This window comes from Seriola aureovittata, chromosome 15, assembly GCF_021018895.1.
Source record: "Seriola aureovittata isolate HTS-2021-v1 ecotype China chromosome 15, ASM2101889v1, whole genome shotgun sequence".
NCBI lineage: Eukaryota > Metazoa > Chordata > Actinopteri > Carangiformes > Carangidae > Seriola > Seriola aureovittata.
Window position 1 is genome coordinate 12335357 of NC_079378.1, and position 24727 is coordinate 12360083.

Genomic DNA, 24727 nt, shown 5'->3' on the forward strand with positions numbered 1-24727 from the left:
CTTGATCATAGGAGAGCTGTAATGTTGCAGCCAGTAATCATTTTCATTATCAATGCGTTTTACAATAATCGATTGATTCAAAAATTACTGTCAACACCAGTCACAGATATAAAGCATATAATAATCCATTAAACTTAACCACGTTTTACAGCACAGGTCTCTAAGACCCCATGCAAAAATGCATTATTTTCTCTTCAGGCTTCTGAAACGTGATCAATTCAAAAATCATGTTCATAAGCAATTTTAAAACATGGGATAAGATAAGGTCTCCAGGACTTCAGAGCATTATGGTTAAAGACAGTCCATAGTCCATAGTCCATTCAGTGTTCTCACTCTAACATCAATGTCAAGGGCTTTACATTCACTTTCTCATCTTGTTAAATGAAACCCTATGTGGGAAATACAAGTTACACAAGGCAATGTTCAAAATCAGTCATCATGGCCTGAGTTTTTCACTCCTGATCTTGACAATTGAAATGCTTATCAAATATACTCAGTTGCACAGAATTTTAAATAAACATCAGTTGAAGTTATGATCATAAGATGCAGGTTGTGAGAAAAGACACAGGGACAAATACAATCAGACACTGGTTCAAGATATTCTTTATTTATTTCAGGGAATGACAATACTGTCAAGTACACTAAGCATGATTCCCATAACCAGTTGTGGAAGACTGCCATTTCCTGTCCACTGTATTTACTCTTTTCATTCTCCTTCAAAGACATACTTATCGAGAGATGTTCAACTGTGCGCGTGATAGGTTACCTTTCGTTTGCTCGACCAGGAAGAATTGACAGTTAAGACTTCATAGGTGGATTCAACTATGCAAGACTGTCAATAAAATAATATTCTTTTTGCTATATGTAACAAAAGACATGATTCACACCAAATGCACAGACACAAAAGACAAGTGAGACGAAAACACAGAATGTACGCATTGGGGTGTAGTGTCTCTTTGAGCTACTGACAGCCGCTTACATCAGGGACAACTAACCCTTCCCATTTTATAATATATCCAGACAAACACTCGAGCTCTCCAGTGCAAAAGTGATCAAATAAAATTATTTCACCACTACTTCTTTTCAGTGGGGAGTGCTTAGTGGTGCAATGCAACAGCACCCTCTGGTGGTGTGACTACTCAACTGTACGCTGTGTGTCAAGCCCTTTTTGCATTTTGGGCTGAACTAGTTTTGATCTTCCCTTTTATCTGCATTGGAAAGCAGAGAGACACACAAATTAAAGCGTTGTGTATGAATGTAGTGAAATGACAAAGAGTGAGGCCAACACGAGTGTACTCAAGGCTACTTTTCCCTTGCAAGCTACACAATTCAAGATAAAAGTTTCTGTTAAACGGTTGGAGTTTTGTTCTGAACTGGGCTCGTTATTTTCAAAATATAATGTTCCCTTAAAGTGGTCCTTTAAAAGTGGTAGATCGTCAGAACGATTTAACCTTTATGCTGTCTTGCTTCCAGCTGTAGCACGTCTAGGGGAAACAAGGGTTTTGTGAGGGCTAGCTAAATCAATAAAGGATTTGGATTTTTATTTTTTTGGTGGGGAATGCATGTGCGCTGGGAGGACTGGAAGGGTATCTGTCTGCTCCTCCTACGCTTGGAACTCGAGGCCGAGACCAAGCTTGTGGCCACCAGCATTAATGTTCTTGCCATCAAGGAGAGCGGAGAGTGTCAGCTTGATGCCTGCAGAAACAGACACAACAAGGATAAGTAATTCATCGACAAGGAAATCATGTGTAAATGTATACATCATGTACACCTCTCCAAACATTACACAGGGTGTTGGCTGACTGAAGAACCCACCTCTCCACTTCATCTTGTCAATTTCCCTTCAGCAAAAATTTCCAAACCCCATCTTTATCTGATGTGTGTTGCTACTGTTGCTTATCCTTGTGGAAATTCAAGTTATAATCCTGAAATTTAGCCTTCAGACACTTAGCAAAACTTTCAGTAACTGTTCTTTTTGCATTTGTGCAATGCCACAAAAACTACTAGGAATCCATCATTTTTTTATGTCTAAAATTGACTTAAATTCTCATACTTTAGTTGAAATAATCCACATACAGTACACATCTAAATTGCACTGCTCAGAATATGACTAATTCAAACTACAAAACACTTAAATGAAGTTATTTACAAACTGCACTCACCTGGCTTCAGAGTCTGAGTGTAGCCCAGGCCAACAAGGCTGGAGTTGTTCACCTTGGCCTGTGTAAGAACAAATAAAAAAATGTTTTTAATCATACAGAGTACACTCATATTATTAGCAGATACATTTATAATGCCAATTCTGGGTATTGCCTGCTCCATGCCAAATGTCAACAAAAACGAACCTGTGATTCATTTTGAACTCTGAAACCGATACTGTGATTTAAAAGTGCCGCCACTGAAGCAGTTTCACTTCAGAATGGCATGGCCATATTATTTACTCGTTAATAATAGTTGTTAGAATACATATAATTAACAAACAAAACAACCATTCACACTAATTGGCTCTGCTGCAAGTGGGATTTAAGAACTAATGTGACAGATCAGACGACAAGACTAAATTAGCCTGGGCCTTTCTGTGGCAGAAAGACTACTCCCATTGGCCATTTTGGCTCGGAGGAGGCTGCTCTCAGATTCAACTCAGCGTGATGTGTTCACATGGACTTAAATCATCCTTCCAAGTTGGTCAGCTAGGTAAAGACTGTGACCCAGATATAAAAAAGGCAACATGACTAGTCGTATTGCATGTTAGTTTATATTGATGACACCAAGAATGTGTCTCTAAAACGAGAGAATAAGAAAATAATAACAGGAAGGAACTGGTTTCACTAGCTTCTGCACCACATGACACTTGAGTGAGCATTACACCACAGTGCCAGTTTGAGAGGCAGATTTTATAAACAGACTACATCACTACAATTACTACTTCAGGTTTAAAATACTACTCACAGTGAAGGATGCATCAGGATCAATCTGATACTTGGCAGCAATGCCAAAGCGGGTGTTGCTGTTTCCAGCAGTCCAGGCCAGATTGACGGCGGTCTCCAGCTGGTCATTCACCTTCTGGTAGATGGAGCCACCAAACTCAGTGCCATCATTTCTGCGGAAAAACAGCAGATTGGACTATAAGTAAATGGTACCACTACAAAAAAATGTTTCCCTACAGCTTATATTCTCCTCTCAACTTGGCAAATAACGGTTCGGTGTTTTGTACACTACGTTTACCATAATTGGTATTTTGCACGCCTGTTAAAGACCTCCTCAGATGGGTGCACTGCCACTGATACAAAGCCTTCATTACACTTCATCTGACCTCACATCACTGCTTCAGCTGTAGACTGAAACCGACAGGCTTGGCCAAGGACACAGCAGGAAAGACTAACATCGTGCCCTGTCCCTCCCTCTCCCTCTCTCTCTCACTGTCTGGCATTACCTCACTCTGCCGTTTCACTGAAGCCCTTTATGGCTGCCAACCATTCACTCCATCTCACTTGCAATATAGCAAATCCCATCACCTGGGTGTAAAAATAACTGCCAGGCACCTGGGTGAGCGGCAGACAGCCAAGCAGGCAACAAGTTAGTTGCCAGACAAGGAGAAGAAAACAGAGTTGGAAGGCCTCAGTCTAGTTAAGGTTAATTGTCTGGACTCGCTTTTTAGCCTGTGACTTGGGTTTAAGTACCACAGGACAGAAACACTAACTTAGTATCAGAATGTAACATTTTGTTTTAAAAATATAAATACAAAATGGACTGAGGTAGTGTCTAGGTGCTTATTCAGCAATGTTTCAATGATAATTATTTTCAATCACACACACCCCTACTAATTTTATTTTCTCTCACATGTGCAGCTTTAGAATTAAGCATCAGGGTAGCATCAGCATAGTATTCATTTTCTGCTACCTTAAATTTGAATTCAAATTAACTACACTGTGGTTACGGTATATCAGCCTGTTCATAAACTTACACTATACAAAGATGAAGGGACACCATATTGGTTCAACTGTGCATTACTATGTGTAGAGGGATATATGCCAGCATATATATTATTCATGTCAATCTTCTGCTTCATGTAGTCTTACACATTTGTATGGAGCTGGAACTCGTCAGTCTTGTATCCAACCGCAAAGTTGCTCTGGGTGATCCTGTTCCTGCCGGCCTCAAAGGTCATCTGGTAGCCAGCCAGCCAGCCCTCGTAGCCCACCACTGCTGCACCATGGATGGCTGTACCATTGATGTCATAGTGAACGTCACAGCCAAGGTTGATGTGGTCACACTTGTAGCCTGTCTTGATCTTGCCGCTCTTCTTGCTAACAAGATATAAGATAGAGGGGACAGACTGTTAATGTCTATTATTAGTGGTCTTTGCAATATGCCCTTTATTTCTTTCCCCATACAGCACCGTGACTGACATGCTTTCAGGACCCTGTAGCAGCCTTACATAACAAGCTGTTTAACCTTGTAGGTATAGGTTATTAAATTGGCAGCTGACATGTAACATTACTTTTAATAAAGTGGCCAAGAACCTTACATGTTTACTTGATAAAATGTATTTATTTATTGAGTTAGCTAAATAGTATACAGTATCCTTCTTTTCTGCTTCAGGCTATGAAACCAACAGACATGAACCCATTCACACTTTCAGAAAAGAGAAAATGATCCAGGAAAGGTAAAATAACAACTGGACAGTACCAAAACGCTTTCTAATAAACTGCTGACTCAACCTGCTGTAAGAATAAAATATCATTGTAAAGCTGAATTCTATTTTTAAATGTATTATTTGTACCTATTCACTGTAGCTGTAACGTGTGTTAATCGTCATTCCACTTAACTCTAGATTTCTTACTGAAATGATCTACATTTAAAGACTCTCATTCTGTGGTCCTTACCCGGTGTTTGGTGAGAAAGAGGAATCAAACGTCAACTTCAGCCCCTTAGCCAACTGTGGAAAAAGTAAGATAGATTTTACAACAAGGCAAATGGCACTACATCCACTACTTGGGTGACAGACCTTAGTGAATACAGAAAAGGGAACATATGCTGCTCCTCAGAGACTTTTTGCATGCTACAGGAAGTGGCTTAAGAAATTAGGTTTTAGTTAAGTTACCGACCTGGTCTTCAAGGGTGATCTCTGTTCCCAGGGTGTTGTCGGTGTTCCACTTCTCTGTGAAGGTGAGTCCATGTTCCGACCACTTGTACTTGGTCTCCAGGGATCCAGCAACCTTGCTGGTCTCAGTATTGGCAGAGCCTGTGCTGGTGAACTCCTGCAGATGATATGAATAGGTTTTCAGGGTCACATTATTATGTTATATTCATCTTATCCTTAAAGTCGTGTACCAAAATATATTTGCATTAGGTTTTTACATAGGGTTTTATACAGTGATGTAGCCCTGTAAACCCTCCACAAAATGTGTCTGTGATCAACATCTAAAACGACTAATTAACTAGAATGGGCGCACACCTCCTGGCCAAACATTTTCTTCCTCAAGACCCAGATTACTGTGTTGCTCTGCACCAACATGTACAAAGTCACAGATCTCTACACCATAAATATGTTAGATTTTTTACATCAAGATTCCTACATTATTTTCTGAGAAACTGATGAAAATGTTGACAAATACCCAATGTTAAGGACAGTGATACAAATTTCTGGATTGCCCCTTTAATCTGATCTGCCTCGAAATTTAATCGGTTTTCCCCCAGCCCAAATGCCCCACCCCTCCAACCAAGCTATATGCAAATTGGTTCAGTACAGTTTGTGCAACACTGCTGACAAACAAACAAATAGACTTTGTAAATATAACCTTCTTGTCAGAGGTAACAAATCATGATGACAAGAAGGTCAGAAAACAGATTATCAAGAAATTCAATAGCTAGCTCTTGAACAAATTAATGACTAACTAGACTTTGGTGTTGAGCCAGTCTGGGATTTTCCCCTGAGCTATATAACTAATAACAACTTTGAAAAGAAAAAATTTACAAGTTCAGGAAATCAATTTCGTCACAACAAAAAACAAAAAGCAAACATGGCAGCTTCAGTAAAACAAGGAGCAGGAGTTCACATGAAGTTTTACTTACACCCTTACCTTTATTATTACTATAAAAACTAAATTAAAACATAGTAATTCGAAGCCATAGTTTTAACATAACATTTTCTTAAACTCATTTTAAAACCAAAGCAGCCAGCTAACAGTAGCCAATGTGTCCTGGCAATGTTTAGGAGATCAAATAACCTGCCTGTTGATAATCAGCCAAGAGCCTCTTAAGCTATGATAGGACAGCTGCTGTCAGGGGTTGGCAGCTCTGATAATCTGATAATGACTAGCGACAACTTACCAGTCCATTCTCAGACTTTGTTTTCAAGTCCAGCTTTATGAGCCCGAAGCCTGAAACAGACAATATTTAATTAGAGATCAAAATGATGTCTGGATGACAACAAAAATATTACCAAGTCAATGATAACCACTCAGCCCTCACATCAAATGCAACTTTAATGCCAATACTCATTACCATGTGTACCAAAACTTTCTATTAATACACATTTAAAGATAGTTCACAACTCTTTAAATCAAGTCATTGATTGGTGTCTGAGAAATATCCATTTATCAGCCTCCAGAGCGTTTTTAAAGTTATTTAAATGCCACTGACTGAAAGTGTGTATTGATTTTATGTAGATTCAGTTAGATATGTAGATTCAGTTAGATATCAGTTTTTATATATATATATATATACGACCTCGTAGTCTCAAGCACTGAACGTCTAGTTGTTTTGTTCCTTTTTCAGAAAAAAGTATATATATATATATATATATATATATATATATAGCAGCTCGGAGGCTGGCTGGAGCCTAAAACCCCATTCATGGCCCTTCTCAGAATTCAGAATCACATCCAACTGACTGACCCAACCATACCTCACATGATATGATTCCTCACTCATCCCAGCTTCCCCTTCACTAAACCCTCTAATGATTCACCCATTACTGTCCAACTTTCATCCAAAGCTGCTGTTCCCACCCTACAAAATGGTCACCAGCTGCACAACTATTCAACTGCTTTCAATTTTGAGGCTTTTCTGTGAAGGTGATAGACTCAAAATGTTCTGTATGATCACTCCCTAAGCCTGCAGTAAAAACCCACAGTAATCAATTACAGTCACTGCCAAACTTACTGAGGTTCAGGCGTCATGGTACATATGAATCAGGCTGCTCCAATAACTGGGAATTCGCTAGATATTAAGTGGACATTATTCAGAAACCCTTGGAGCCACACAGCTGTGGGTATACACAAAACACACTCTGAGGACATGCACTCTGACTGCCAGTTCTGTACTCCACCTCCACATGTGTTCAGCTAAGGGTTGGCTATAGATGGTACAGTAACTGGTTTTAATTGATTTCATTTGGCATTCTGGTCAACATTGCTTTGCATGTAGGGGCTTGATTTTAACGCTCCCTGAGAGGAAGTGTCGCACTGAATTTTACAAGAAATCTCACAGCACAACATAGCAACACGGTGCTGGTCTTCCAGAGTAAAGAATGATAAATCATTAAATATTTCTTCCTGTGGCAGGGGGTATAAAAATGCTTAACCTAAAAAACAATTCCACCAAAATACACCAAAACATCAACTGAACACGCTAATATGTAATGAAGAGTCTCACGTCTTATTTTAAAAATGCCCTGAGTTAGACACCCATTAGCACTAACAAGGTAATACCCCAAGTCAGCTGGTAGAGGCTGTGAAAACAGTTGTAATATGATTTCTGTGGCTCTGGAGGAGCTTTGCAAAGTCTTTATTGCTGTTTTACAATTAAACAAAGGCACATGTGTACACACAACATGGTGCGCTCTAATTGTGAGCAAATGGCTTCGACTCCATTCACTTTTGTTTCTCAAATTGATCTCTATTTAAGTTTCTGAAACTGAAAGTGCTTCATAACACATTTACTTTATACTGTACAACTGATTTCTGTTCTCTGAAAATGTATTGTGCTGTACCAAAGGTCATGTCTCCATTTACACCAGATAATTTAGTAAAATATTTTGCATCTCAGAAACACCTTCATGAAGCAAGTGTTACCGTAAGCTGCCCATCATGGCAGTGTTTAACTGTGATTCAAACATTTTTCTTCTAAATCAAAGTGCTGTAGAAGTTGATCAAATAAGTGACGATGAATGGCTTACCATATCCCTTGGTAAAAACATCCCTGGCAGACTTTCCAAGGTCAACGTAGGTGGGAGGTACAGCCATTATCTGCAAAGCACAAGTTGACGATTAAAGGCTGAAACTAAGAAAAAGGCAGAAAACGAAAAAAAAAAAAGAATACAGCCATCACTGCTATCCTCCCTCTGTGTCACAGCTTTAGGATAGTCAGGGCTCACAGTAACACAGTAACAGTGGACTGACAGATCAGATGTGATGTGCTTGGGCAGAGAGCAGTGCTGTTGAAAGGGGAAGGCAAAAGCATTTAGAGGTCATTGATGGATAGGAAAAGTACAAATCTGATGAAGTTATTGGCTTGTATGAGCTACACACAGGAACACAGTGACTCACACTTGAGCGTGCACATTCCTTCAAACTTGCATTCCTAACAGTACAGAGGCTGGCTTGTATACAGGCCTCATATTTGCAAATAGCCCTTCTTTCCAGATAAAGAGCTTAAAAATATGACATTATATTACTCATGTGTCCATCCTGTTTTTAATTATTTTACATTTTTGAGAAAGTAAAGGATATCTTTGACACTATAATCATTTTCCTAAATCAAATTTGACATTTCGAAGTGGAAGAAGCCAAGTGTAGAGAGGACAATGAGGGTCACAGACTGAAGCACAAAGCAGACACTTTGCCAACCCCCTGGACTGGCTGTTCTCATATATGTATGCACCTCTTTGTCCTTCATTTTTGTGAACAGCCTGTTGTGCAAGACACATCTATTTCAGCATTAGAATAAATGTAAATTCCATTTTTCGCAACAGTTATCAAGGTACAGTAGTTACGCAGGCCTATTGATAACATACATGTTCATATTGATAGAAGATAGAACAGGAATGTGAGCAGGTTATCAGGTGAATAGCAAGCTTAGGGTGTACAATTTCCCAATTAACATTTCCCAAGAGTTATGACTATTCTCCAGTATTGCAATACATGTCCCTGTATGATTGAAAATAAGAGTTAAGAACAAAAACAATACACCTCAACTCAATAATATTGGAAAATCTTTTTTAAAAAAACAACAACATTCTATTAAAATAACTGCAAACAGCAGATGCCTAGCTAAGGGTTGCTCTACTTCAATGACTAATCACCAATATTATATCAAACAGTATTTCCTTCAGTGCACTCCTTTTTCCACATTCCTGTCCAGTTCTTTCCTTCAAGCCCATCAGTCAGGTTTATGATCAATCACACCTTTTATCAATAATACCATTCTTTAACAGCAGTTATAACATGATCGGCACCTCTCCTTCATTATATCCCCATGAAGTCTCTCTTTCTTTATCTTTGTCTGGGCCAAACATGTACCACTGCACCAACCGTTTTCTTTTGAAATTTTAAATGTCTGAAATAGTGCAATATCAGCTCTGGCACTACAAATATATGCCTATCCTTGCATGTTCTAAGGTCCAGTTCCAGCTCTACCCTAAACCTAATCAGTCAGGATACCCCTGCCTCCAAACAGCAGTCTGGACCCGGTCATCATGGATATCCTATAGTCATAAGGAAGCACTTAGACAGGATGTGGACAAATGTCACGTATATGCAGTGCCTGTTGACACACACAAATAGCTTGACCACTAAGCCATTCACCGCGTGCTTACACGCACGCACAGTCTGCCAACACACCCCACTGCGCCTGAGTAGTTTTATGGCTTTCACACATAGATACAGGCTGAAAGGTCAGAGGCCGTAGAGCCTGTAATGTCCTGTCACTGAGGAATCCGAGGAAAACTCTACGTCTTTAAATACACCAAATGACTTTGAAAGGATGCATCAACCCCACAGCATGATGGAGACCTTGAATGAAATCTTGCACTTGACCTAGCATCGAAGTTTGGGATATATCACTGTCCTTCAGCACCACCTCAGTTGTAGTCCAATTCAGGAAGATTCAGTTGTGAGACAGACCTACAATGACTGAAAAATCTAGTCTCCCTCGAGAGTGAATACAGCAGTGGTCCCTTGACTCAGACAAAGTGGTTATGACCGCAGTAAAGGCAGCATCCCTCTGCCCTCGCCTGCTAACAGATTAGCAATAGCTAGCTATCAAGGTGGACGGTGGGCAAGTGTATCCTAACGTAATGACATGTTAAAAGGCAGGGAGCCCACAACGTTTCAAGGGGGTAAAAATGTAAATTACCGAAGCGTCTTTGTTGCTTGCAACCTGAATAACTGCTGACCACCGTCCACCACACTGTCAAATGACCGCACCGCAAGACATTAGCCAACAAGCTAACTGCATTTGGTTTGTAGAAGCGGCGGGCCTAGCATCACTGCTGCACGTCGAGCTGCATCCAGCTCCAGTTAAAAAAATCGATGGATGAAACGGACAGCTACGAGCTGCGGAGTTCAGAATCCGCCGACCGATGTCAACGACAGAGGAGTGCAGTAAGGAACAAGTCAGCTGTGTTGTATTTCAGTATTAGATGCAAAGCTTACCTCTGTGTGTTCCAGTCCCGACCGAGAAGGAAGGAGCTTGTCAACCGCACAAAGGGAGGAGAGAAGGAGGAGGTGGTGCGGCGTCGCGTACGTTACAAGTCACGCAGCAGCAGCAACTGGTCATCGCCAAAGACACAACATTTGCTCAAACAACAAGATTGTTAACACCCTACGTGTCTAACTTATCTTACACTTCCACATCACGTCCTTTCAGAGGGAAATATTTTACTTTTTACTCTCTGCAGATGATGTAGTTACCAGCTACTTTCCAGATTTATGTAAAAATTTAAATGCAGGGCATTTATTAGAACCAGATTTGTCTTTAAATACATTTTTTGCTTAAGAACTGCCTTCACCACTGCATTACTTTGTATCAACAATTTGATTGAATTTCAGGCCAGTTAAGGAGCTCTAGAAAAAAATTAAAAGGTTGTGGTCTGCAAGGCTGAAAAGAAAGAATAGATTGTTTAGGTCAGAGGAAAAATATATCAACAGTCTGCTGTTTTCTCACAGGCTCATTGTTTCTTCAGCATGTATGTTTCCACAGCTGGCCAAATACTTTCTGATGTAGCCTAACTTATGAAGAGGCTTCAAATTTGATACAGTTTAGCAGCGGTTTACAGCCCAGCAAAGCAAACCACTGCAGAAACATAAAAAAACGCAGGCAACATATAGCTATAAAAATGAATACATTTACATTTCAGTAGTCCACATGTACATTTACATTTAGGCTACTCATTTGGCTTTTATCCAAAGCGACTTACAAGTGAAGGATAACACTAAAACTTAATACTATAGTATAAGACTATACAAAATACTGTATCAATTGGGCAACAGTAATGAGAACAGTTATTCTATTTTCCAGCCCTTCACTGTCACCCCGCCACAAGTCATTACACGCGAAAACGGAAATGGTAAGACGTGAACCCTCTTCCTTTGAACTACACTCTCTGGTATGGGCTGAGTATTGCCTTGACGCAGGCGCAGTTCGCACCCGCTGCACGCAACTCCCGCAGCATCATTGAAAAAAAAGTCCCGTTAACAGCTGACTTGAGATCAGCATTTTGCACCTTCACCGCAAATCTCATCCCATCATGCAGTTCATTCAAACTGTTCCGGGACAGGGGAGATACTTCAGCATCTGTGATGTTACATCACATCTGAGAACAGGAGAGGATGTTGACCTCTACTGTTGAAATTGCAATGAAATTCACAACCTGCGACTAAAACGCAGCTTCCTCTACGTTTTTACATTTCAGATACAAATAATGTAACTCTGTGTGTGTGTGTGTGTGTGTGTGTGTGTGTGTGCATATATATTCACACATATAATTTAAATTTAAATTGAATTTAGTTTATTCACAGAACACATTTAAAACAACCAAAATTTCCAAATTGCTGTACAATAGAATAACATAAAGAGAAATAAAATAGCATAGCATGGTAAATAAAAATAAGGTGAAATAAAATCTTTAAAAATTAGAAAAAAAGAAAATATAAAATGCTTTAGTTCTGATATGTTAATTACACTTTGCTGAACGTACTGTTTTGGCTCAAGCAAAAGGTCTGAATTTCTTCAATCTTCCTGTTGTATACTTAGAATATGAAGGTTACAAATGCATTAAAGTAAATATTTCCCCATATGTAACCATGGAGAAAATGTTTGCAACCCAGATTTGCAGTGACTAATTGTCATGAGGTGAACTAAACCAAAGTGTGATTCCATCAGAATGACATTTTCATCATCCTGTCAAATTACCCCGCTGTGAGTTTCTAACTGACATCAGTACAGAACTATCTGATTTAAGGTGAGTAGTTTTGTCACATATAAAACAGTATCTAAACTAACCTTGTCTTACCTTAGCTTCCTGGTTGTGGATGCAGAGCTGGGCTGTGAAATCTTTTGCAGTTTTGCTTAACTTTGTGTGCAGAATTCTGCAAAAACACAGCAGTGTGGTTGAGTTTTGGGATTGCTGCCAAAACCATAAGGTGCTTCCTTTGCAACCAGTATAGCCTGCAGCAAAAAAGTTCACAGTGAGACACTTCTTACCAAACCCCATTCACATAAATAATTTCATTTTTAATAATATTGTTTGCTTCTTATTTGATTTGCTCGCTTCTGATATACTTTTTTTTTTTTGTCACTTTACATGAATTTTTTTAGATGCCAGCCATATTTCTTTTCATTATACACCAAAATCTAAATGACATGAAATGAAACTTCCTCTACCTGATACATCACTGAAATCCCCTGATATGAAAACAACTTTTATCAGTGGATCAGGAAATTAAGCCATCAACCAAACACTTCAGCTTCATGAGTATCTTCCTGTTCAGTTAAAAGTTTAGATTTTGAGACAGAGTAAAAAGTCATCGCAATATCTTTTCAACTGAACATGTGTAGCTAGCTCAAAGAAGGGAGCCTGCAGTGACTGAGCTTCTGCTTGTGTTATTAGAGTGGCTGGTTATAAAAGAAATAGTCGTTGTAGCCACTAGATGTCAGTGTTTGTAACAATCTAAATAAAGTCACTAGTGTCAGTGAATTCTGGGTATTTCAGAGAAACGGAATACACTGTGGCTCAGCAGCAGACTCTCTCTGTCTGTTTTAAGAATCCACTTTCAATTCAATCTGTTATCCACAGTGTAAATATAAAGAATTTCAGTAACATGTTCAATGTGATACTTTACTTTTAATTTCTTTGCATCAATTTGTTGGTTAAAACAGATTTGAAAATCTTAAAAATATGTTATTTTAAAAATACAATCAAAACTGCATTTAAAAACGATGTTTAACAGATACATATTTTAAATTTGTTTATTTTTTTATAGATTTATTTATAAAAATGGTTTCAATTTAATTTTTCCACACAAAATGTATGCAAGCTGAATATAAAATTATTATCCCTATTATTTTCCCTATTTGTATACAACTGGTGTCATCACTGACTAAACGTTTTCTTCACAACAAACACACTTTGAACAAGGTATTCAAAGTTTTCACTCAAGTTCTACATTTCATTACTTTTTACTTTATTTGAATGTTTAAACTTGAAGTAATTTATTTAATTAAAAAACTTGAAGCTGGAAGCAAATATTCTGCTGTCAAAGAACCTGCATTTACTTGATTCTTTATGGGAAAGGATTAACATGCAAAACATTTAGTTTATAAGATTAACTTAGCCAGAGAGAAAACACATTTTATCACTTGCCAGGAGGACTTTATATTGAACACATATTTTTTTTTAAAGTATATTGAATATTAAATACGGATTAGTGTATTTCTCAACAAAATGTTGAATATGTAACTTTTACCTGAGACAAGCTGCAGATTGACTTATCTGCTTTTTGAGACTGTTACCTGGCTCAGTCTTCAAATAATGCTGGATGGCTTTACTGTGAACTTTTTAAAGTTGTTTTTATTAGTTTTTGACACATTTTGATGCAATGTCAAACATTTTGATGAATTTAATGCTTTCAAGATCTACTGAAGGCAGCAATGGTGGGAAAGCGAGATTAATAACATTAATTGAAGTCACTAATTGCAAACAGGATGGCTCATAAATAAAATGAGCTGTCTCATGACAGACGAGAAGAGATCCTTTACTCATTCACCAACACCCACAGCTTGTTGTCATTAAACATAACATATTTAATTTATTTCTTGATGTGTATTTAGAAGTTTCCATCTCTGTTTTGTGTTCTTGCATCACTGAATCTCAAGTAACATTTAATCAACAGCTAGTAACATGTCTGTCGCCTGTCGGTCGCCTTCAGAGGCAGCCAAAATTCATTTCTAGATTATCCTCCAGTCATATCTGGATGCTCTGCTTTCATCCCAGAAGCTTCAAAGCCAACGCTACGCTCACTTCAAACAGCCGTCACCGAATGCCAATCAAATCCCGCTCCAGAAGACAACAAACACTACAGAAAAAGTTAATCAACCCGGGCCAAGCAGCACCAAAGTAAATAAAATAAATTGTAAACAGATGCCATGATTTGCAACATATGGATAAATAAGGCAGTATGTCATATTTCTTTTCTTTTTTTTTTTTTTAATTCAGTGGTTCACACAGGGTCCAAACTCCTCTACTTCTTCCATTTCCCTCCATTCCAACCCTCCATCCATCCATCCCAAACCCTCTCTTATGTGTCAATGACGTCACTGCCTGCTGCTGCTTTTTCCAGCTCAGAGTAGAAGTCCATAACCCAGGCTCTTGGTAATACAGGGGTATAAATCACTTCGCTCATGTTCCTGTGTTCAAACAATCCGAGACCAGTAACCTTTTTACCTTCGTCTCTGTAGGATCAAATGCAACATTCAGCGAGCTTAAAAGGTTTATGTTGAAGATTTAATGGTTCGAAGTTTCCACTTCTTCAAATTTGGAGGTATTTCTGCCGTCAAATGAAACACTGAAAGAGATGACATGTCCAAATGGATAAATAAAATCACTCATTCAGTCATTGGGCACAGTCCAGAAGTATCAAAATGAAAACTACTGATGCAGAGCAAGTTGGGTTTCATGTCATGAACTGATGTCTTTCATTGTGAGACGCATGAAATATTTGTGCTGGTCAGGACCCATAAAACATTGAAACAAAATCTCCAACTGCACCAACATTGTGTCTGAGCACTGGTGAGAGACATGTAGAACTGTTGTAATTCTTTTTTTTTTTTTTTTAAAACAAATAAATGTATGCTTGGAACCGATTCCTTCAACAATTAGAGTTGGAATAGCAAATACTAATTTCTGAGCTGTAATCATAGCATGCTTGTTGGTTTATTGTATTTTTATTTATTAAATAAATCAGTTAACCATAGCTGACAATAATGTGCTGATCCCTCTTTGCCCAGTATAAATAACTGACCGCAACTTGTTCTAGGACAAGCCAAGTGATGTAATGTCTAGAACCAAACACAAACAAAGTGAACGTGTTTCACTAAACAACAAAGATCTGTCTGTCTTCAGTATTTCTTCCTCTCCACACTGTTGAGAGAGGTATCATTGTACCATTGTTCTCCTTTGTGAAAACTATTACATGAGGCTTTAAGTTGGTGTCATCTTGTGAATTAAATTTAATTAAAATCCATTAGAAAGTAAAGTTCTATAAATAACATGAAGTTAATGTGAAAAAGGGATAAAAAAAAAAAGTGGTGGCTCAGTTATAAAAATTCACTTCAAACTGGAAAACAGAATGGAAACAAGCAGTTTTGCTTTGTATTTGGTATTTCAATTAACAGGAATTCAAATTTCATATTATTTGTTTGCCTTTTGTGTTGTTTTGATCAGCGTCACTGTTTATATGTGGTTGACACGATAGGAAAAGTGAGAGATACGTCGTTCCTGTCTGAACTTTGGTAAATAGATTGGAGGCATGAGAAAATGTCAAGGCTGAACTGTGGTCAGAGAGAACTGCAGTGAGTCATTTTCACTTTGCATGTGTATGTGTGTGTGTGTTCATGTGTGTGAGTGAGACAGAGACAGAGAGAGAGAGAGAGAGAGGATAGAGAGAGAGAGAGAGAGAGATGTGGCGTGTTGTACGTAGCAGATGTAGCGATCTTTATCTCTCATTCATGGCGTCCAAGGAAATGTAGCGTAAGCTGGTTAACAGTCATTTTCTCAGTATCTGCCTGGTAGAGATGTGCTGATAGTCACTGCCATGTCGCTCTTGCAGCCACCTGCTGCCTTGTTCTGGGGAAACTGAGGCGATGCTGTAGCATTGCCCAATAGTGCTTGTGTGCCCACATGCTGCTCAGTTCATTGATTGCTTTTTAAATGTTGCATAGTTGCAAGCAGGTATTACCCAATAGGAATTGCGATAGCAACTTAACTTAATGTATAGTGAAATAAGCTGCATTCACTTAGATATCAAATTATGGTTGAAATCACAGGTACAAGCATTATAAAACAGAGTATAACATTATTCTCAAAAAACAAACAAAAAACATATGACCCTTGTGGTACCCAGCATCTTTCATCTTCTGTATCTGAAATATAACTAAATGTTCAATTTAGAATCATCATAATCTAGTTCTATTAAAACTAAATGCAGACTTAACATATGACCACTGGTATTGTGTAAACTGTGACACTCTTTAAATTGACACTGACTTCGCTTTGTCAAAAGACAAGCCTTTAAAGATGGCACCTTTAAAGGCTTACCTACAGTAATGACAGAGCTGTATTGTAAGGGGGGGCTGGGCCACCACTGGTGGTTGTTAAGGACACTTTGGATAAAAGCATTCACCAACTGACATACAATACGCCAAACCATCCCAAGTAAAGCCTATATTTTAGGCCACACTGATCAGGAAAAGCTTATATTCTGATTCACATCTGCCATTGATAATCACAACATGAAACCACAGGCTTGGCAGACAGAGGAGAGCTGTGGCCCTGCCAGCACGTTAACCACAAACTATCAAACTGCCACGCCGAGCCTCCTGCGATACACTGCACCCAGCATCAGTGTGTGTACTGAATACAGGATCCTGTAATCAACAAATTCTCCATATTCTCCCCCTCAGGTGCCTTCGCCAACATCAAAGGAGGTAAAGGATGGTGTGGTATCTCTGTGTGCCTGTGCCTTCTACTGTATAAAACAGCCCCAAGACACAGGCGGGGAGCAGCCGAGGAAATTTGATTTCATGACTACCACGTTGCTACCTGGCAGGTAGGGCTGTGGTTCATGTGTTTTGTAGGTTTTGCCTGCAAGCTGATCACACCAAATGCCTCTTTAAAACTGCAGGATCAGATATGAAAATCTCTGTGCCAAAGATCCAAGTTTTTATGATTCTGTACGGAGCAGAAGTGGGGGAAAAAAAGTACAAAAAAAAGTCATTCAGTTTGACTGTTATTTTGGGGGAAAATTCACAAATCAACAATGTAAAGTTCTGCTATAAAATTTTTTTTTTTTAAAAGCGATGGAAAAAAATTACTGAGTGACCCTTTAAAAACCAATGGAACATAAGATACACATCAAGTACATCAACACAAAGCCTAACATTCTTCTGATTAACAAACTTACAAAGTGAAGTGAATGAAATGGAACATTTATCATTTTCCAGTGAAGTTCTTGTAAACAAGTCTTTCTCTACTCGGAAACTGATGCCAATTAAAATTTAGAAAACTTCACCCCAGTCAAACACACTTCATTGAAAACGAAAACACTGACTTCCTCCAACTGTACAAGCACTTCTAATATAGACATTCTTGAACTTATGACTTATTGATTTCTACACTTTATTTCTCCTGAAATAGAAGCATTATATGGTTTCATATAATATGGGTTTCTCCCACTGTAGATCACAACTTTAACTTGGCGTTCAGTCAGCATTCATTTTCATTTACGCATACCAAAAAACACAGGTGTTTGAAATCATTCAGCAGCTGAGTATAAGTAGATCCAAGTGTAAAGCTAATGACTTGACAGTATTAATATCAGTTGACTGAATTTAAATTTTCATGTGAGATTTGTGGGGAAATGTTTTGTTTCTCACCAGTGTGGCTCGCAGAATGACCTTGGTTGCTCTTTGACACTTTGCCCAAACGTTGAAGTTACTGAGGTTAATTACTGCAGCGAAGGCCCAGAGAGAGAACCTGTGCACCAACTGAAAATCCCTGGCACTGAACGCCAAGCCCCGAGCTAGTAACCTTAGTGTGCGTTTTGATCCTGACTTGAATTTCACATCAGAAAAATCACCAAAACTGGCTTTTATCTTCTCCGGAGTACAGCCAGATACTGAAAGGCAGATGCCTGCTTTTATCACCAGCAGACCTGACTACTGTAATGCTTTCTTTTTTGGGACATTCTAGATATGGTGCAAATGCAGAAGCAGATGTTTCATTGGTTGCCCATTAGATGCAGATTTTAAAGTTCTGTGATTGGTTTTGAACTAATTCCTAACTTCAGCCTGCTTTTAATAAATGTTCCCCCAGATTCATTCCATTGGCTCTGTGATTTCAGTTTTATTCAGTTGTTTGTATTTAGCAATCTAGTTTCTATTATTCACTGTATTTATTAATTGTACTATTACAATATTGTTTATTTGATGAAATCTTCGCTGGGCTTTTTGGAATTCCTTTCACACCTGCAATCTTGCCTAAAAAAGCAAAGCACACTTGATTTGATTTGATTTGATTTGATTGCATTAATAAATCAACTTGTCTTATATAAATACACATGAATCAAAATTAAAATTAAAAAAATGCAAAGAATGACAAAATTCAACTTTGCAGGAGTCACATCCTTTGATTTTATGCCAATAATCATTCCACCTGAGTGAGCCTTGAACCGAAGCTTTTCCGTTTTGTTTTCCTTGTTTCAAGGATAATTTGACATTTTGAACTGTAGTCTTCTGCTTTCAACATGCACATATGGTCGCCTGCCTTACCTAGATTTGGTAGCAATGTGAATAATTTGTGGCTGAGCTTTGGTCAATGCTGGAAGACAAAATATGCAAGGTTTATGTGAACATTTAAAGTTATTGAAAATATGGAGCGGGTTAAGATTTTGTTGTTTCTGTGCATCTGCACAAGAATAGAAATGTATTCTGCCTCAAATGTTTGTCTTGAATGTTGCATTGATCTTACAGTAAAGCCTTGATGTTACAGGTTTATACCATTAATATACAGTGAGGTGCTTAGGGAAAGTTGTGTTTGTTAAATCACTTGTGCAATTTTAAATGTTGAAAATTCACTTTGAACCTCAATCAGTTCCATTCACAGAGCTCAGCTACCTGAGAGAGCGTTACAGTTTGGTATAATGAAGTGAAGTGGTAAAAAGACATTTTCCATTGGGGTGTATGATCAGCGCCTGAGATCTTCCAGTGGTTGTGTAATTCTGTATGTCCTTAAGAAGCACGCTTCAGTATCTTCAAAAAGCTTCTACTGTAGATGCGAAGAACTCTTTTCAACTGAAGGAGATGTGAAGAAATCAGACGAAATTGTTGTCTGGGTGTAAACATGCTGTTTGATGAGATGCTAACGGTTAAATCTAAATGCCAGGCCCACCTCAAGCTAACGTACAGACAACCACACACACAAACACACACACACACACACACACACACACACACACACACACACAAAAACACACACACACACACATGAACAATCTCCTCAAACACCCACAGAGGCATGGACACACATATACACTAATGCTTAGAAACCCACCTAACGTGTGTCTAAATTTACTTCTTTCAACAACAGAAAGTTCACCAGAAAGGACTACAGAAAATATATTTTCAGATATCAGTCACTCAATAAATGATGAGAACATGGAATCTAAAATTATTCACAAATCATTCGACTGTCTACAGTGTGAGAAAACATAGAATATATAGTATTTCAGTAACTCCTGTGTTGCTAGCCCTGAAGAGTCAATCAAATTACTATTTAATGATCACAAACCTCTCTGACAGAATAATCATGACGATCAGTGATTCGTGACACGTGCTCTCTGATGTGCTCTCAGCGAAGGTGAGTGATCACAGAGAAAGCTAGAGGCAACAAAAAGTTGCCCTCTTTTTGTTAACTTGAATTCACCCAGAGACAGCGCAGTGAGAGCAAATACTGTTCACCATCAGTTACACGCATTCACACCTGGGAGCTGCCCAGTACGACCACAGTCTGGTCCGTCTGATGTGTCTGACACCACACTGTTCTGCCTTGGAAAGTCAGTTTTTGGGTGTAAAAATGTCATGTTTCAACTCGCTGTAGTCAAAGGCCAAAACAAGAGAAAAAAGATCTTTCATTTGTTTTATTTGTATAGCCTCTTTCATACGTATTTGGTGCATTTCAAAGTTTTTACAGATGACAAGCTGAAAGTAAGACAGTACAAATACAAACAGCAAAACCACTGAAATGTGCATTAAAAATAGAAATGATAAAAGTGAAATAATGAAGCCAATAAAAAGGGTAAAAAAAAATCAGAAATCAAATAAATTAAAGACAATAAATATTTTTGAAAACAAGAATACAATAAAAAATGGCAATTTAATAATGGCCATAAAACACACATCTAGAGAAACATAAGGAGAGGCAGTAAAACCATTCTAAGAAACAATACAAAAACTCACAGGTAAGAACAACGTAAAGACTGAGTGGAAGTGTAATGTAATGTAACATTGTAATGTAATATAATAATGTTTTTTAATTGGCATGTAGTAGTTTCCTGTTTTTACAGTTTTGGTTTGTTTTTCTTCATAAAAAAATGACAGTTATGCACAATATAGTGACAATATTTCTGTTAGTTAGCTTTAACTTCTACTGTTTCTAACAAAATTTTTACTTAATGTCAAAAGGCTCATGGGAATTGTATTTGTTGAATGAAAGGGGCCGTGACCATGACAGACATCTAAGTAGGAAATACTATATATATTCATATTTATATACAATAAACTATTCTTAAAAAATTCAGTACTATAGTTTAAAAAGACCCTCTAATGTTTTCTGTGTCTATATGTTCTTATCATTTAACAAGTAATTTGACCTACCAGCCAAATCATTTTAGAAGTCTGGGGTTTGGGGTCTGTCTAAACTTTTCCGTCCTATTTATCTTTGCTAACAAACATCCTAACTGCATCCAGAACCAGTCCTCGATATGGCAAAAAAAAGAAGAAAAAAAAAAGAAAAAAAACTTCATTTAAAACGTATGTTGTTCAAAGAAGCTTTCTCAAAAACAATGAAACTACAAAAACACATCAAATGAAATAAATGATAAAAAAGAGTTTATAAAATGCAGAGTTAGACAGAGTTTCGTAAAAATGTATTAGCCCATTCCTTCTGATGTTTTCCCAGAGCAAAAACAAACCAGTTATTTTCTTATCGATATGGTTTCACATATCACAGTGAAATGCTTCTTTAATTACATGTTATGACTGATATAATTCATACGGTCAAAGTCACATCTCCATTCAGTCAGGCCTCGTTAGCTGTGATGTAATACATTATTATCTTTCAGCTCCCTCAATGAGAAAAGACCAGCTCTGCTTTTCCTTGATACCACCGACTTTATGTCTGATGATGCAACCTCAAACCTCAGTTACTCTTCCCGGACATTTTGTCAATCACAAAACCCCAAATAAAGGTTTTACACAAACCTCTTAAAACCCTCAACAGCTTCACATCGCAACGGCATTCAAATTAGTGCCATATCACCCGAATCTCACCAGAAGCCACACATCAAGAAATGTTTGGGATTGTTTTCTGTGTATGTTTACAACAACCAACAGACAGAGCTGATGTGGAGATATGTGTGGTGACACATTTGTCGCCATCGCAACAGGGGCCCTATAATCTTCCCAATCAGGAAAACCAGAACAAATTAGGTTGTGCAGCACTTCCAGTATACCATCACTATAAATCATCATCATGACCCCCAACGTATACAAGTACACAGGGCCTGGGAGAATAATGTTTGTTCCCAAGATTGGTTGGCAAGTACTGCATGATATACTGTGAGAAGAGTCCCATTCGCATGTACTTCTCACACACTTATTGTATGGTAGAGTGAAACTACAGGTTACAGGGACTGCAGGGTTTGGGTTTGGCCCTCATCCTTTTTCATTACAGGCTTTGCTGGCTGTGAACAAGCATCAGGAATGTCAGTGTGATTGTTAACTGTCACTGTGAGAAAGCACAGTGCCACACACACAAAAAACCCCCACCAAAACAAAGACCTGACAAAGAAAATCACTTCAAAATCAACACAACAAATAATGAGGCTTTTTTTTTTTTTTTTAGTCTATGAAACTTTCTCAGAAGCTAAACAAGACTGAGAGTTTAGAGCCAATGTAGCACTGTGAGGCGGCGCGGAGCGGTGCTTTGAGCATGCTAATGCTAGCATAGCAACATGCTCACAAACGACAACGCTAACATGCAGCTGTTTAGCAGGAATAATGTTTACAACGTTCACCATTTAGGTCTAGCATGTTAGCATGCTAACATGTGCTAATTAGCAGAACACAACTGAGGCTGATGGGAATGTCATTCGTTTTTTCTGTGATGGAAATGGGTTATACAAAGTGCAGAATATGATTTTTCTATTTCAAGGTACACCAAAGTATTGGAAAAGTTGAAATCTTAACCAGATGATAGCGCTAGAGAGAAAAATTAAAGGATCAGCCAACATTGTTATAATTTATCCTGAGGGAAACATCAATTTCACAGCAATTTATATTATAGTGTATAATATAAATTTTGCTAAAAACCGCAGAGGTGAACCTGCTGATGGCACAAAAGGGAAAGTGAGGGGAACACGAAAGCTAATGAGATCCATCCTCTCTGCACCATGAATGTATATACCAGACTTCATGGCAATCCATTGCTGCAGAGCAATGGGGATCCTAGACTCTGAGGGGCCCCAGGCAAAGAAGCCAATCGAAGCTTCTCCCTGCGACAATTTATAGATAGATAGATAGATAGATAGATAGATAGATAGATAGATAGATAGATAGATAGATAGATAGATAGTTAGATAGATAGATAGATAGATAGATAGATAGATAGATAGATAGATAGATAGATAGATAGATAGATAGAGATAGATAGATAGATAGTTAGATAGATAGATAGATAGATAGATAGATAGATAGATAGATAGATAGATAGATAGATAGATAGATAGATAGATAGATGGATAGATACATAGATAGCACCACAAGCATTTCCCTGGTTTGCCTCTCCTGGCGGTGCGCCTCTGCTGCTGAGATGTTCAAGTGTGGACCAAAGTGATGACAGACAGAGCAACACTGCCATTCATAGAACCAGCTCCTCGAGATTCCTCAAGCATGATGTGTTCTCACACAGCAACTGTTGTTGCTATCATGAGCAGCTGTTTTAAAGTTGCAAATAAACACTAAAAAGCAAAAACAATATGAAACCATGATGAAGAAGATTTTCTGGGTAGTTTAGAACAAAAGTTGTATTAATATGCACCTCCATAATCTCCATATCAGTTTCAAGTCTGTTTTAAAGTCAAATAAGAAAATATTAATGACTGAACAGCCACAACAAGAAAATTCAATTTCATTCAACAGATGCTGTTTTTTTAGTCATTTGCTTCTTCTACGTGTTTTGAAAAGTAAAACTGCGTACTTTGAAGGAGAAACCTGAGAAAAAGAGAGAGGGAGAGAGAGAGAGAGAGAGAGAGAGAGAGAGAGAGAGAGAGGTGAATAGTCAAACAGAAAAAGGCAAAAGGAAGTAGTTAACCCAAAAAAGAGAAAGCAAGACGCTGAGGAAGACAGGAAAGAAAAATACTGCAGAGGAAGAGTGACTCGGAGAGGGAGAGCCAGAAAGGACCAGTTCAGCTCCAGTTGGATATTCAATCTGTGTTCTCAGTCTCTGAGTCAAGTAAAAACCATCAAAGCTTGAGGTTTGGGGACTCAAAAGTCAGTTCAATCTCCAACCATTTCCCACAGCCTTTCAAGGGCTGCCAAACGTTTATTTGTTTTGGATTAATGTAATTAACCCCCCCTTTCCTGGTGTCACACACAAGAAGCGAGTCACAGTGAAAAGATTACAAGGCCTCTGCTTCTCATACATCCAGCCCCGGCCAGCCCAGCCCAGTGGCTCATAGATTTCATATCAGTGGATTATACTTTTCTTTAGCTTGACATGTAAATCTCCCTTTAACAGTTCTCACAAGCACATCGGCAAATGCTTTGCAGTCCATGCTGTAAAAAGATAAACTGGAGCGTAGGAATGATGAATGCCTCTGCAACGTATGTGCCTTCAGAGTTACTTATACATGTGCACAGTAACTTCCAGTTTTGTTTTGGGTTGTGAACGCTTGTCGTATTTTGAAATTTATAGATATTTATTGGAGAATTGTTTGTCCTCTCGTAGAGTTCACGTGACTTTATGGCAGCTGTTAAAAAAATTAAATCAAATGGAAACGGTTTTTGCCTTTAATGCAAAAATAAAGTTTCAAAAATGAAATCATAATAAAATGCTTGTAAAGATAAAGCTTTTTGATTTATCTTCAGAGGGAATGTCTCAAACGACTGGCCGTATATCTGCGTACCATTATGTTGTGTTGAGTTTACTATTTGCTACCCCATTAAACTA

General features: G+C 38.2%; 1 protein-coding gene across 1 annotated transcript; it reads right to left on the reverse strand.

Moving 5' to 3' along the window:
• Window positions 1–587: 587 nt before the first annotated feature.
• Window positions 588–10747, reverse strand: vdac1 (voltage-dependent anion channel 1). The gene is made up of 9 exons (XM_056398102.1): window positions 10659–10747; window positions 8183–8252; window positions 6334–6383; window positions 5109–5261; window positions 4887–4939; window positions 4080–4307; window positions 2950–3100; window positions 2163–2220; window positions 588–1695 (listed from the first exon to the last, which is right to left on the reverse strand). Exons 2-9 carry the CDS (start codon window positions 8247–8249, stop codon window positions 1604–1606), a joined length of 852 nt encoding a protein of 283 aa, XP_056254077.1. The 5' UTR covers window positions 8250–8252; window positions 10659–10747; the 3' UTR covers window positions 588–1603.
• Window positions 10748–24727: the final 13980 nt, after the last annotated feature.

Bases quoted from the DNA above. Each gene is read 5' to 3' on its own strand.
- vdac1 (XM_056398102.1), bottom strand. From the start codon at position 8,249: ATGGCTGTACCTCCCACCTACGTTGACCTTGGAAAGTCTGCCAGGGAT. The intron at 2,221-2,949 runs GTGAGTAGTATT...GTTCTTACACAG, and splicing joins ATCCTGATGCATCCTTCACT to GCCAAGGTGAACAACTCCAG. The intron at 1,696-2,162 runs GTGAGTGCAGTT...CTGTTTCTGCAG, and splicing joins CACTCAGACTCTGAAGCCAG to GCATCAAGCTGACACTCTCC.